Below are 14,983 nucleotides of genomic sequence, written 5' to 3'. Positions count from 1 at the left end.
TCCTGATCGGCTCTGGTTTTTCTTTTCCTCTCAGGAGCCAGAGCAGCAGGAACCCCCGCATCTTTTTAATCCACAGATCTCCGGCTTTTATTTTTTTTGCAATAATAATAATAATAATTCAAAAACAAACATTATTAGGCTAACTCGTGGTCTGATTGATGCACGCGCTCTGGATCCAAAATCCAAAGATTATTAAAAAAAAAAAAAAAAAAAAAATACCACAACACCCCCGCCTCGTGCCCATGCAGCGCCCCCCCGCCCCCTCCCTCACATAATCCAGTTTTTTTTTTTTTTTTTTTATGATCCCAGGTTGGTACCGGTTCTAGTGGAAGCGGACTCGAACCGGGTGTGAGCCGGGTCCGGATCGTTGGACAGCGGCGGCGGCGGCGGCGGCGGCTCCGGAGGTTCAGATGGTCTGAGTCGGGGAGGAGGAGGAGGAGGAGGAGGAGGAGGACGTGAGGAGCATCCCGATCCTCCGCAGAGCTGCTGGAGCTCCGACTCACAGATCCTCCACCGACGAAGATGAGTCACTCCGCTGAGGGGAAAAAATAAAATAAAATAAAGAACGAGTTCCTAGAAAGATTTTTAAATCGGAGAAACTCTGTTTATAGTGAAGTGTGAGGTCGGTCTGTGTGTTTGAAATACATTAAAAAAATGAAACACTTGACATTAGCCTATATTGAGTTCACTTATTCACATCTAGTGATTAAAGCAGAAGTATGATTGTTTGTGTATACCTAAGTCTTAAAGGGACAACGAGGAGTTTCTATTCGGTTATAAAAAAGTCTCACGTTAATGTGGATGAATCTCCGCTACCCACACTTGTTAATGGGCCCATTTTCGATAAATATATCGTTCTGTCTCTATCTTTATTTTGTTATTATTAGTGGTGGCGGAAATGCTGGTCGAGCCGACCAGCATTTCCTTAATGAGAATAACGCAGCTGAATGGCCGTTTATGGTCGGAACTACGACGGTAACTGAATGTCTTTGAACCCCTGACTTTAATTATTGATGAATGAAAACATGAGTCTGTCTTGCGATGGTCAAAGAATTTTACGGTGCACGCGGAGGCTCATAAATGTAGTGTGAAAACGCTTCGCTTTTCCAAAACTCCTCGTTGTCCCTTTAAATAGTTATATCTTCCGACAGCAATCACTTCTATAGAGTGTTTGGTCTGAAACACGGGTCTGTCAGTCACTCTGCTCTGCTGTAAGCCGAGGAGAAAACTTTCCTTGTATCCTACAAGCTTTATCCAATGAGGAACGAGAACGGCATAAAGGGGCGGTCCTCTCTGTGTGTGCAGCCAAGGGATGCGCGTGAATGTGGTGACGTAGGGACGAGGGCGGGAACTGCTAACTCCATCGGCTGACAGGAAGTTAGCCAAAACGACCGGATCGCTTACTTCTGCTTTAAAGTCACATATACTTTTTTTATTTGATTGTTTTTAAGGATTTGTTTCTGTGTTCCCCAAATTGTGCCGTCCCCATAATATCATTATAAATTAGATCATTAGATTTTTATTATTTTGATGATGTTTTAAATCAGGGGTGTCAAACATGATCCCCGGCGGGATTGGGATGAATTTGCCAAGTGTGAAAATTGCATTAAAGACAGGTTGTTCATAATGCGTTTAGTGAAAGGATAATTCATTAACTGTAAAAATCTTAATAATCATTTTTAGATAACGTGCAAAAAAGTGCAAAATATGTGTTGGTTCCAGTTTAGAAAATGTGAGAATTTGATACTTTTCATCGCCATATGACAATAAACTCAATGTCTTTGTCGGTCAAATAAGCACTTGAATGCATCAACCTAAAGTATAAAAATGAATACTGATAGCTAATGAATTGATTAATTGAGGGAAGTCATTAGCAAATTATTTCATTTACTCGATGCTACTTTACGCTACTTTATTCACTGCAACCCAGAGAGATAAACATCAGAGAAATTGTATATAATTTTGCACATAAAACATGGCAAAAAAGAAGAAAAAAAGTGAATGTTATTTACAAAAAAAAATGTAAGAAACAGAGTGAGACCTCTTCACTGCTTCGTCCACAGAGCCAGACTTTAAGGACCATAAACGATCTTTGGTTCATGATTTAGACTTCGTGATTCTTTCCTGATCAGAGACACGATTTAAAATTGTAAAATAAAAACAAATGAAGTATTTATTTATTTTTATTTAATCTAAATCTTCTTCACCAATGAATCAACACATTAATTTAAACGTGTCTTTTTTGTTTTGTTTTGTTTTTTGTTTTTTGGTTCCTAGCGGCGCTTTGTTTCTACCCGGTGACTTGACGCTGACGGACCGGAGCAACATGACAGCAGCAGCTGAGGGGAACACGGCGCTGAACGTGGGAAAAGGAGCTAAAAGCGATGAGGAAGAAGCCAAAATCCAGATGTTGCAAGGTGAGAGACCAGACAGATGTTGTAACGTGGAGCTCGTGCCAACCGCTGCTGCTGCTGTGACGTTTTTATTTCCAGTTTGACGTCATTTTCTCTCCATCTTCATCATCCTCCTCTTCTTCTGTCCGAGGTCACAACAAAGTCGAGCTGAAACACAAACTCCTCTGAGACATCCCAGAGTTTATTCAGCTTTTATTCAAACTTTAAACTGTGAACACGAGTTTTAATGTCGCTGCGGGATTTAAAAAAACAGATTTAATGTCATTTACAAACCGGAAGTAACGTGACACCAGACAAGGTTAAAAAAACAACAACAATTTAAGATTTTTCTGAGCAACATGAGTTCAATTTAACCCTCAATCTGTTCCCTTCCTCCATCCTTCCTTCTTTCCTTCCTTCCTTTCTACCTTCCTTCTTTCCTCAATCCCTTTTCCCTTCCTTCTTTCCTTCCCTTCGTCCTTCCTTCTTCTTTTGAGACCTTATCTGTCCCCTATCCCTCCATCTTTCATTCCTTTCCCTTCCTTCTTTCCCTTCTTCCTTCCTTCTTGTTCCTTGAACGAATGAATCTGTTTCTTTCTTTCCTTTTTCCATTCCTTCTTTCCACAATCCCTTTTCCCTCCCTTCCTTTCTTCCTTCTTTTTTGACCCAATCTGTTCCCTCCCTCCTTCTATCTTTCTTCCCTTCGTCCTTACTTCTTCTTCCTTCCTCTTTTGATCCAATTGACCTGATCTGTTCCCTATCCCTCCATCTTTCATTCCTTTCCCTTCTTCCTTCCTTCTTGTTCCTTGAACGAATGAATCTGTTTCTTTCTTTCCTTTTTCCATTCCTTCTTTCCACAATCATTTTCCCTCCCTTCCTTCCTTCCTTCCTTCCTTGAACGGATCTGTTCCCTCCCTCCATCTTTATTTCCTTCCCTTTTCCCTTCCTTCTTTCCACAATCCTTCCCCCCCCCCTTCCTTTCTTCCTTGACCCAATCTGTTCCCTCCCTCCTTCTATCTTTCTTCCTTTTTCCCTTCATCCTTCCTTCCTTGACCCAGGAGGACAACAGGAGGGTTAAGATATATTTTGTAAATGAAAATTGCTTTTTAAAGATGAAATTATTTTGTTTAATTCGGACAAACATAATCAATACATTTGTATCTTTTGCACATTACATTAGTGTTGTTATTGCTGCAAAGTTTTATATTATTCTTTATGATAAAAGCACGTGATTCATAGGAGAGGGCAGTGTGCAATTTATTAATAGTAATTATCAGCTTTAAATGAAGGTTATATCCATGTTGTTTATGCTATTTTGTATTTATTTTAATATCAGTCATAAGAAAAGTTTCCTTTTGGACAATAAAGTTTTCTGATATAATCTAATTTTGACAATGATTATTTTTGCTCTGCCCAACAGTTTGATTTCTGACGTTTTCTAAAAAAAAAAAAAAAAAGCTTCAGATGATAAAACTGTTTGTTTCACAGATTGATTGTGATTAAAAGCTTTTATCTTTGTGTGCAGGTGCAGCGTTCCTCACCACCGTGGCGTCTGCAGGGATGATCGCTGGCTTCGGCTCCACGTTGGCTCTGGCCAAGAAGAAGAGCCCAGGCTGGTTCAGTAAGGTACAGACTCAGAGTAACAATACATTATATATATTATTATATATAAATGATCAATAAATTACATTTTAATTAACACACATCCAACAGTTTATTCTTCTATGTTCTTAAAATAAACAGACCGCACATCAGCGTCCGATGTAGCTGCATCTAATCAATATTTACTCAATATTACTCTGCCAATTATTTTCTCAATTAATTAATATTTATCATTTTAATAATTCTATGGATTGAGTTTCATAAATGTGAGAATTTGCTGCTTTTATTTGTCACACGTCACAAAAAATTGAAATTGGAAATGTCAAACAAAATTATGTAAAGATTTTTAATATTGTTTTGACCAAAAAAAGAAGATAAATAAAAAAATAAATAAAATATTAGTTTTAAATGCTGCATGATATCAAATGGAGGCAACAAATCTAAGGTTTAAATAATAATCACCACTTATTTATTGCCTTAATATAATATTTGCATTATGTGTTTTTAAGCATTTTTAACGCATTTTCCTGTTTCTCCGTCTTCATGTTCCCGTTCAGCTCGTTACTCTGACGACGTGTTTTGCTGTAAAACTTAACAGAGTTGGCTGACGATGAGACGAGCCGTCGCCATGACGACCGCGCTGCTAGTATTACGTCAGCAGCAGGTTGTTTACGTCTGCGGCGGGGGACGTTTATCGGACGATTAAGAGGAGCGTTGGCGTGTCAAGACTGTGAACGAGCTCCTTCACTGAGCTAATGTTGTTATCGACACCGTCACCGCCGCGTGATCTCAGTTTTTCATGTTGTTGTTGTTGTTTTTAAAAACATTTGTAACGTTGTTGTTAGTTTCCTCCGGTGCTGGAGTGTAAAGTCTCTCACAGATGGAACGATTAGAGGCAAAATAAAAATGAATAAACACATAAATAGATGAATAAATAACCCGTCGGACACATTCCTGCCGAGGTCGGTGTGTGTGTGTCGTCCTGTTAACTGGAACTGTTCGGTGATCTGATTAAACATGACGCACACGGACGGATGCCAGCGAGTCGTTTGTATCCGAGATAAACTTAGTGCGGAGCCACAATCCAGATCTTTGTTCGTCGACTCTATTTCTGTCACAGACTCGTCTTTGTCGTCTACGTGGAGCTGGAGCCCCCGGCCCCCGAGGACCGAGCTAAAACTCACAAACTGTGTGAAATCAGATTAAAGGCGCAGGCGGCATGAGGGGGAGTGGGTTTTTTTTATTTTTTTTTATTTTTTTACTGTTTTGTTTTGCTGCCTGTGCCCACACGATGTGGAGAGAGGGTTTAACTTTCTAAGAAATGAGAATGGCTGAGGAATCAATCACAATGTTATCGATAATCGCAGAATGATCAAATGTGATCTTCTTCTTTTTTTTTTTGGTTAAGATAAAATGTGTCACAACATTGTTGGTTACCATCAATTTTTGAGTGAAAATGAAAATGAAAAATAATTATTCACACTAAAATCATAATATCTGCCCATATAATCAGATTTGTTTTTTCCATATTGTGCAGCTTTAATTGACTTTATTTGGCCAAAAGTATGTGGACATAGCTGCTAAAATTAAAGTGATATTATAAAACGCTTTACTTTTAAAGCTGTGGATGTTTTACAATATTCTGTTGAATTCAAATGTATCTAAAAGATTGTTCACAATTTCTGTTGTGACTCGGTTTATGTGTTTTTAAGTATTGGCAACACACAAAACAGTCAAACCAAGTCCACTATCTTGGTTTCATAAGGAGGACGACGAGATGATGTGAAATGTGAATGTGAAAAATCTAAAATTGTAAAATTATGTTAAAGAGAAAATATCAAAAATTGCATAAATTAATTTTAAATATCTATTATAATGTAGAAATTTTGAAAAAAAATCAAGAATAAAGTTGAATTTCGAGTAAAAAAAAGTTGTTAAAATATGAGAATACAGTTTATAGTTGAAGAAATGTTGAAAATTTGTGAAATTAAGTTGAAACATTTTATAAATATAGTGAAATAGAAAATGTAAAAAATGAAAAATTTCAACAATACATGTGAGAAATAGGTTGAGATGGAGCAGGAAACCAGTCCCTTACCAAGTCAGAGGTCACGGACAGAGCTCGTATTCACGGGGACAACTCAACGCGTCTCAGCAGCTTTAACGCTCGGTGTTAAATCATCAGTCTCGGTCACATTCAGCTTGTTGAAGCCGTTTCTGACTCATCTCTGGAATTTAACCTTTGACCTCTGACGCTCGTCTCCGCATCTCGACCTGTTTTCCTTAAAAACAAAAAGTGAATTACGTAAAAAATGTTTTCTGTGTTTCCGCTCCAGATCTTAACGTCATTATCGCTAAGCTGCGAGACGTCATCTTCTCATTATGATTCACCGTCTCTCCATTAAAGCAGAAACAGATAAAAGAAGCTTTTTAGACACCAAACACCTATTTTTAGACTCAGTGTGACTTTCACTTCCTGAGGACGTTTCATCTCTGGAGGTTTACGTCCGACCGACGTCAATAAATCTGTTGAGATAAAAGACTTGTTTTTCTCTTTTTCTTTTTTTTTCTCCTAGAGCTGCAGAGCTTCATGAATTTATGTTTTCAAATGACGACTTATAACACCTCATGATGTTGTATTTTCTCCTTCAGGGCGTCGCTCCGACGGCGGCCGTCCCGGAGAGCGGCGCCTCTCTGGCCCTCAGAGCGCTGGGCTGGGGCTCGCTCTACGCCTGGTGTGGCGTCGGTCTGTTGAGCTTCGCCGTGTGGAAAGTCCTCGGCGTTCACTCAGTACGTATCTACAGAGTTTACATGATACAACATGTAGAAGTGGAAATTATACGTTTGATGTAAAAATGTATGTAAATTTTGAATAATTGAGAATATAAATTTAAAGTGTATTTATAATACTAGGACATACTAGAGACACTGTTAAGATGAAATTGTAAATTTAAGAGTGAAAGCAACATGTGAATTAACCCTCCTGTTGTCCTTCTGGGTCAAATTGACCCAATCTGTTCCCTTCCTCCATCCTTCCTTTCTCTCTTCCTTCTTTCCACAATCCTTTTTCCCTTCCTTCTTTCTTTCTTTCCTTCCTTCGCCTTACCTCTTCTTCCTTCCTCTTTTGATCCAATTGACCTTCCTTCCCTCCCTTTGCCTTACCTCTTCTTCCTTCCTCTTTTGATCCAATTGACCTGATCTGTTCCCTCCCTCCATCCTTCTTTCCTTTCCTTTCCTTCCCTTCCTTCTTTCCTTCCTTCTTCCTTCCTTGAACAAATCTGTTCCCTTCCTCCATCTTTCTTTCCTTTTCCCTTCCTTCTTTCTTTCCTTCCTCCCTTCCTTCATCCTTACTTCTTCCTTCCTTTTTGACCCAATCTGCTCCCTCCCTCCTTCTATCTTTCCTTCCTTTTTCCCCTTCCTTCTTTCCTCCCATCTTTCCCTTTGTCCTTCCTTATTTCTTCCTTCCTTGAACAAATCTGTTCCCTCCCTCCATCTTTCTTCCCTTCTTTCATTTCCCAATCCTTTTCCCCTCCCTTCCTTCCTTCCTTTTTGACCCCATCTGTTCCCTCCCTCCTTCTTTCTTTCCTTCCTTCTTTCCTCCCATCTTTCCCTTTGCCCTTCCTTCCTTTCTTCCTTGACCCAGGAGGACAACATGTGAATTAAGTGGAAATGAAAGAATTCAAGAAAAAAGTTGTAAAATTTCAAGAGTAGAGTTAAGATTAAAAAAAAGAAGTCTTGTTTAAAGTAAAAAGTTAATGTCAGGGCGTCAGTGGCTCAGGTGGTAGAGCGGGTCGTCCAATGATCAGAGGGTTGGCGGTTCGAATCCCGCTCTGTCCCGGTTGCTGCCGTAGTGTCCTTGGGCAAGAGACCTTACCCACCTTGCTCCTGATGGGTCGTGGTTCGCGCCTTGCATGGCAGCTTCCGCCATCAGTGTGTGAATGTGTGTGTGAATGGGTGAATGTGATGTACTGTAAAGCGCTTCGTTCAGGTATAGTAAAAGTGCTATATAAATACAGACCATTTACCATTTACCATTTAATGTAGGCTACTGAAAAGGTTTTGGAATTCAGTTTAAGAACAAAATGGACATATTTGGAATAAAAAGTTGTAAAATTTTAACAATATTTCAAATATTTGTAAATTCATTCATGATAAAGTTGTAAAAAATGTTAAAATTGAAGTTACTGTTGAAATATTTACAGAAAAAATACAGGTAATACTCAGAAAATTAGAATATCGTGAAAAAGTTCATTCATTGAAGCAGTAATTCAGGCAAATGGGGGTCCAACCAAGTACTGAGTACACAAAATGATTATACTTTTCTGATGGCTGACATTTCATTTATTTAAACTCATTTTTCTGTTTATTTCATGTGATATTCAAATTTTTTGAGACTCTGATTTTGGGGTTTTCATAAGCTGTAAGCCATAATAATCAAAATTCTAACAAATAAAAGCTTGAAATATCTTGCAATGCCTGTTATGAGTCTAAATAATATATTTTTAAGTTGAATTACTTAAATGAATGAACTTTTTCACGATATTCTAATTTTCTGAGTATTACCTGTAGATGAAAAGTTTTTAAAATTTAAAGGATTACACTGAAAATTAAAAAAATATATATTAAAAAAACAGGGTAAAACTTTTTGATTTTTTTTTTTATGTTCAGAGAAAAAAGTGCCATTAAAAAAATGTTTTGGTTTCCATTTGTAATGTGAAGCTTTTCAGAATAAGTTTCAGATTGAAAATCACTGTATCGGGGAAATGAAGTATCAATATATCCGTCTTTGTCTCCTCCAGTTGTCGGAGTTCAGACAGAAGATGCAGTCCTTCTTCCCGTCCATCCCCAAGTCTCCCGAGCCCACATCTGGATCATCTGAACCTCTGGACTGGGACTCTGTCTTCAAGTCAAAGTGACGTCTGGAGGATGAGTCACGTGACACGGGACTGAAAACGCTCGTCGCTCGGCCGCCGGCATTGGAGCGGCTTCCTCCGGAGACTCTGTCGGACCGGTTCGGTTCTGGTCCTGGTGGAAACTGATCGGATGGATTGATCATTGATCAGCTGTGATCGATCGCTGCAGGACGTTTTTATGTGTCAGGTTCAACGGTCGAGAAGCAAAGTGTGAATTTATTTTCCTTTTTAAAGGGAAGTTACACCTCATTTTAACCTGTTGGTTAAAACTCAATAATGAAAATAAACACAATGCACCGACATGAACTGAAGCTGAGGTGACACCTTGGAAACACGAGGAGGAGTCGGGAGAAAAAAGTTGTAAATTATCATGAATAAAGTTGAAATATTGTTGGAAATCAAAAAAAAAAAAAGTGTTTAATCTGTGGAGAAAATGAATCAGATGTGTCGAGGAGGAAGTGTGGGTTTTTTCTTTTTAAAAACGATGTGAAATGAATGTCACTGGAAATATGTGTTAAATTCAGAAACACGACTGTGACATCATTTGATTAACTCTTGATGCACTGTAAAAAAAATCAACCGGCTCAGTTTTTCTTTTACATTTTCAAACCTAAGTTGTGTGTGAAACAGAGGACTAAGTATTTGGATACTTATACAACAGTACTAATACTACACTGTAGAAATACTCTTAGACAAGTACAATAAAGAAAAAGTACTCCAGGTATATAAATATCAGATGATCTGTGTCTACACATGGATTCAAAGAAATAAAATCACAAATTTACTGTAACTCTACCTATATTTACCATTTAATTCTAAACAATATATTTACTGTGAAAATAGTAAAATAAAAGTTGATTTTTTGGTAAAAAGTCCATTTAATAAACGTTCTGGAGCAACAGGAGCGCAGTTCTCCTCTAAATTTCTCAGATCAGTTTAAGATTTATCTTCATCAACATAAAAGATCAAAAGCTCCAGGTGTCAATATTAAAGAAAACATCTTCCCTCGTAAAAGAGATCCAATCTCAAGGGACAAACTGGTAAAATAAAGGTAAAATAAATTCAATACAACAATAAAATTAGAAACGTACCTTTTGACCACCCGATGGTGTTGTCACTTTAAACTCCTCTCGTCTTTGTGCTGTAAAAAAACCATCACTTATTTGAAATCCTGGAGGTCACCAGCTTTTATTTTGAAGGACGATGTCAAAACTGTGGATTTAAAAAATCTGCCACAATAAAATAATCTGCTAAAAAGGAGTCATAAAACAAACAAACAAACTTTCAACCATATTTTGATATTTGTGTATTGATTAATTCATGTTGCAGAGCTGTAGTTTGGATTAATTATTGTTGTCGTGACAAAACGAGTCCAGAGCTGCGTTCACAGTGCTCAACCAGAGTTCATGTACGTTTTATTCTTTAACATGTTGTGGAACATATAAAGATCTCATACTGAAGAAACAACGTCCGTCAAATCAAACAGGAGACGTTCTGGATGTAGAGACTTTCTTTTTTTTCCTCCTCCTCTTCCTCCTCCTCCTCTCTTTATATTTGTGATAACGGTTTTTGAAGTTGTGTCAGTTAGCAACATGATGAGTAAAGTCCCCACCCCTCCCGAACAAACACAAACCTCCTGTACACACACAGTCTCTGAAATCAAACGCACCCTTCCTTCCTTCCTTCCTTCCGCCCAAAAAACCAGAAAAATGAGGGTGTTGTGTTTTTTGTTTTGTTTTTTTTTTTGCTTTTTTTTTTTCTCCTTAAAATACAGAAAAAAAAGACAGTTGTCGTCGTCTTCTTCACCTGCCGGGAAGAAGAGAAACAAAAACTTCCAAAGGTGAGCAGAGTTTAGGGATTAGAAATATGACGACCGTTAATTCGTTACCAGCTACCGTCGCGTCGCGTTGCGTCGCTCACGGCAAAATGTACATCGTCTATTTACAGGAGGATGATGATGACGGTGGAGGAGAAATTCAGATTTGATTGTTGGTAGAGACAGAAAAAAGTTCTTAAAAAACAGAAAGTGAATGAAACCCCCTCCCCCTCCGTATACTGCTGTGGTTTGGCAAAAAATACTGATGGTCAAACTGCAGATGGTCAAATAATTCACATTTTTTTAAAAAACAAAAACAAAAACGCCCAAAACAAACCTATTGCACCAGAACAAAGTACATAACTGAACATCAGTTTTCCTCTGTCATACCACATGAGAAAAAAAAAAAAAAGAGAGAGGCCTATCTACAACATGTGTCACTATTTAAATAAATTTGACCCCGCCCCCAAAAAAATCTAACTAAACCCCGCCCCCAAAAAAACACAACAGCCCCGGGAAAAACCAAGAAAGAAAAACGACCACGTCAGTTTAAAAACACAACGAGAGCCAGAACCCGTGCGTTCTCTCCACCGTCACACTTTGGTTGAAACGAAAACAAAAAGAAAAAACCCAACAACAAACTGACAAAAGAATAAAAAATAAAAAATACAAGTATTAAATATTTTTGTATTAAAATTACTTAAAAATCCCAAATAAACATTTTGCGGATGGAGCCGACGAGCTATATATATTCTATATATATTCATTTGTATGTAAAAACTTTGTGTTCTGTTCTTTTAAATAAAAATATAATAGGAGCCAGTTCGTCTCGTCACGTGGGCGGAGCTGCTTCCCGGCGCCGCTGAGCGCGCTCCATGATAGACCAGAGCGGCATTTTTATGCAAATGAGAATGACTGATGCATCCTGGGTAATTTAGGGGCAGCACCCGGCATTTTTAAATTGCACTCAGTGGCTTTTTGTGTTTTGATGGAGCGTAGACTAACTAACAATCAATTTGAATGTTTTATTTTTTGTTTCTTTTGTAGCACTATGTCTCATAATTATTTTGACACCCTCTTTGAAACCCACCGTTCACGCTATCTTGAAAAATTACAATTAATTAATCTAGCGGTATGCTCATTTAGCCTCCCACGGTGATCAACGACCCCACACAGTGGCCAGAAATGTCTGACCCAGACATCTACACGTATTTGGTGGAATCAGCGGGGAGGTTTTGGCTCAGTGTCGTCTGTAAACAGCCTGTTAATAGACAACTTTTTGTTAGTTAGTTTGTTAAGCCAGTTAGGCTGAACTTTTCAATGGAGGGATGCCGGGCGCTGCCCCTGAACTACCCAGGATGCATCAGTCATTCTCATTTGCATAAAAATGCCGCTCTGGTCTATGGCGGCGTGTCCGTGTCACGAGCGGCCGATTTTAAACAGTACTTCGCACATGACGGCCGCCACCGAGGAGTTGAGCGCGGCCGACAGCGAGATGTCCAGCAGCCGGCTCTCGTACAGAACGAACTCCGTCCGGTTCTCCTCCACCCGCGCCATGGCGAGCAGCGCTCTGGCGGCGCGACACATCATGTTGACGCTCGGCGGCTCCGGCGGCGGCGCGGCGGCGGCGTGCAGCAGGCCGTGCGGGCTCTGCTGGTACTGCGCCATGGCGACGCTGTCCTCCAGGAAGCCGATGAGAGTCCCCACGCTGCCCTTCTGCAGCGCCACGGCCCTCGCCGCCGCCGCGTCGCCCTGCACCAGGTGGGACAGCGCCGCCACCGCCATCTCGCGGCACACCTGGCTCTTCCGCTCGCCGACGAGCCGCACCAGCGCGGCGAAGAGCTTCTGCTGGCGGGCGAAGGGCGGCGTGGCGAGCAGCAGGTCCACGTTGCCGTCCTGGATGCTCAGCTTGCACAGACACTCCAGCGCCAGCCGCCGCGGCGTCAGCGAGGAGGAGGAGACGCCGCCGGTCGCCGCGGAGAACGGGTCCTGCGCCTCGGCGGACGGACACACCATCCAGTGCAGCAGCCCGTCGAGCACCGGCATGCACACGCTCTCCGGGTACAGCGACAGGTCCAGCTGGCCCGAGATGTTGGCGAGCGTCACCAGCGTGTTCTCGCGCAGCGCGGCCAGACAGTCCCACCACCACTCGTCGCGGCTGCACGCCAGGCCGCGCTCCTCCGCCCGCTGGTAGGTCGGCGGCGTGCGTTTCCGGCGGCGCGGGTGGCGGTGGTGCAGCAGCACGAGGCGGCCGAGGATCAGCACCAGGCCGGCGTGCTGCGACAGCGGCGCGTCGTTGCCGGGGACGAAGGAGAGGCCGCGCACGATGTTGGAGACGCAGACGCAGCGCTTGGCGAGCGCGTCCTGCCAGGACTCGGCCGTGGACAGAGGAGCCTCGTCCCAGCAGCGAGGCTCGTCCTCCAGGGGGCTGATGGGGCTCCGGGGCGGCCGCCGCTGACCTCGGACCTCGGACAGGAAGCCTGGTGAGAGAGGAAGGAGGAGGAGGAGGAGGAGGAAGTTAATGACCAGAGGAAAAACTGCAGCAAGAAGAAAATAAACTAAAGGTGAAGAATTGAATGAAACAACAACAGGAGCCGCCTGGTGGTGAAACAGCAGAACTACAACAAGCTCACAGGAAATGCACTGCTCCAATCAATACCTCATTAAGTGGTTAATTACCTTTTATACCTCATAATCTTATTTAACACCTGTGGTACATATATATATGTATATACATACACACACACACTATACATCTATATTATATCTCTAATGGTTGTGTGTAGGAATCTCGCTTACATTCAAACCAGAGCTGTCATATAAATCACAAGTCACAAGCATATGAAGCTTAAAAAAGCGAATAATCCTGTTACATCAACATAAGTAAAATCATATTTGTCCATGGTGGTGTAAAATAAGAGAATCTATAATATAAACAAAATGTTTTATAAACAAATGTTCAAAACCAGGCTGCAACTTGTGCACACCGGCACGGACGGACAGGTGCGTAGGAGAAGACCAGGTGGTCGAGTAACATGTGAAAAAGCTCCCGCACACTGTCATCACTTGCATAGGTTTTATTAAGCAATGTTTCGGTCCTGAGACCTTCGTCAGGTTCTAAACAAATGTTCGAAATGACGACAGATTATTCATTATTAGGGCCACATTGAGAAAAATATTCTTTGAGAATAAAGTCATGATTTTAGGAGAATAAAGTCATAGTTTTACAAGAATAAAGTTGTATAAAGTCCTAATTTTAGGAGAAAAAGTCGATTAAAGTTATAGTTTTAGGAGCATAAAGTTGAATTAAGTCATAATTTAAGGAGAATTAAGTCATTGTTTTACGAGAAAAGTCATAATATTTTAACAAATTATCATCAGTTCTCCCCCCTCTTCCCCCTACGTCTTTACCTTGTTGTGTTTCTGGTGGTGTTTCCTCTCCGTCTGCTGGGCTCTTCTCCTCCTCCTCCTCCTCTTTCTCCTCTTTCTCCTCCTGCCTCTCCTCACCTCCTCCTCCTCCCCCCTCCCTCTCCTTCTCCCCCTCTCCTCCCCTGGCCTCCTCCTCCTCCTCCTCCTCCTCCTCCTCCTCTTCCTCCTCCTCCCTCGGTGCTGCCGGGTTGGGGGGGTCGTATCCTCCTCCTCCTCCTCCTGCCTGAGGCTCAAAGTGCGTCTGGATGTGGCCGGTGGCGTCTCCTCCTCCGGCGCTCCAGTGCAGGAGGCCGCTGACGAAGCCGTTGGGTCGGCTCAGTCGGGCCCAGCGCTCCTCCACCTCCTCCCACTCCTCCCCCCGCTCCTCCACTCGGATCGGCAGCTTGTCGTACTTGCTGGCCTGAGGAGGACGAGGCTCTGCTTGTTGCTGCTGCTGCTGCTGCTCCTTCACCGTCACCTCCTCCTCCTCCTCCTCCTCCTTGACGACGCTCTTCGCCTCCTCGGCTTTAGGAGCGGGAGCAGTCGGGAGGAGGAGGAGCTGCGGCGCCGGCGTCTCCTCCATCGGGATCTTCTGCTCCTCTGCTGATTGGACGGTAGAGTCGGAGGAGGCAGCAGCCGGTAGCTCCTTAAGCACCTCCTCCTCCTCCTCCTTCTCCTCCTCCTCAGAGGAAGAGGAGGAGGAGTCAGAGGAGTGGGAGGAGGAGGAGTTGGAGGAGGAGTCGGGTCCCAGCAGGTTCCTCTGGCCCTCGGCTCCGACCTCGTACTCCTCCAGGATCCCAAAGATCTGGATGAGGCAGCGACGGTAAAACTCCACGATGAGCTCCAGGAAA

General features: G+C 42.0%; 2 protein-coding genes across 2 annotated transcripts in view; one reads left to right on the top strand and one right to left on the bottom strand.

Moving 5' to 3' along the window:
- Nucleotides 1-2,290: 2,290 nt before the first annotated feature.
- tmem242 (transmembrane protein 242) lies at nucleotides 2,291-9,353 on the top strand. The gene is made up of 4 exons (XM_085770739.1): nucleotides 2,291-2,417; nucleotides 3,919-4,019; nucleotides 6,648-6,785; nucleotides 8,795-9,353. Exons 1-4 carry the CDS (start codon nucleotides 2,327-2,329, stop codon nucleotides 8,909-8,911), a joined length of 447 nt encoding a protein of 148 aa, XP_085626865.1. The 5' UTR covers nucleotides 2,291-2,326; the 3' UTR covers nucleotides 8,912-9,353.
- Nucleotides 9,354-10,291: 938 nt separating this feature from the next.
- LOC146961234 (AT-rich interactive domain-containing protein 1B-like) overlaps nucleotides 10,292-14,983 on the bottom strand; it is a 64,970-nt gene continuing 60,278 nt past the window's right edge. Inside the window, exons 22-23 of the mRNA XM_085771690.1 lie at nucleotides 14,136-14,983; nucleotides 10,292-13,204 (exon numbers count right to left, since the gene is read on the bottom strand). The exon at nucleotides 14,136-14,983 is cut by the window's right edge and continues 8 nt beyond it. Coding sequence (XP_085627816.1) covers nucleotides 12,144-13,204; nucleotides 14,136-14,983 — 1,909 coding nt within the window. The 3' untranslated portion in view covers nucleotides 10,292-12,143. The remainder of the gene's footprint in view (nucleotides 13,205-14,135) is intronic.

The sequence above is a fragment of the Trachurus japonicus genome, chromosome 24 (genome assembly GCF_045865225.1).
Source record: "Trachurus japonicus isolate A0001 chromosome 24, Traja_1.0".
Classification (NCBI taxonomy): domain Eukaryota; kingdom Metazoa; phylum Chordata; class Actinopteri; order Carangiformes; family Carangidae; genus Trachurus; species Trachurus japonicus.
Note: the sequence above shows the minus strand (reverse complement) of the source record. Positions and strands in the feature narration are given on the sequence as shown.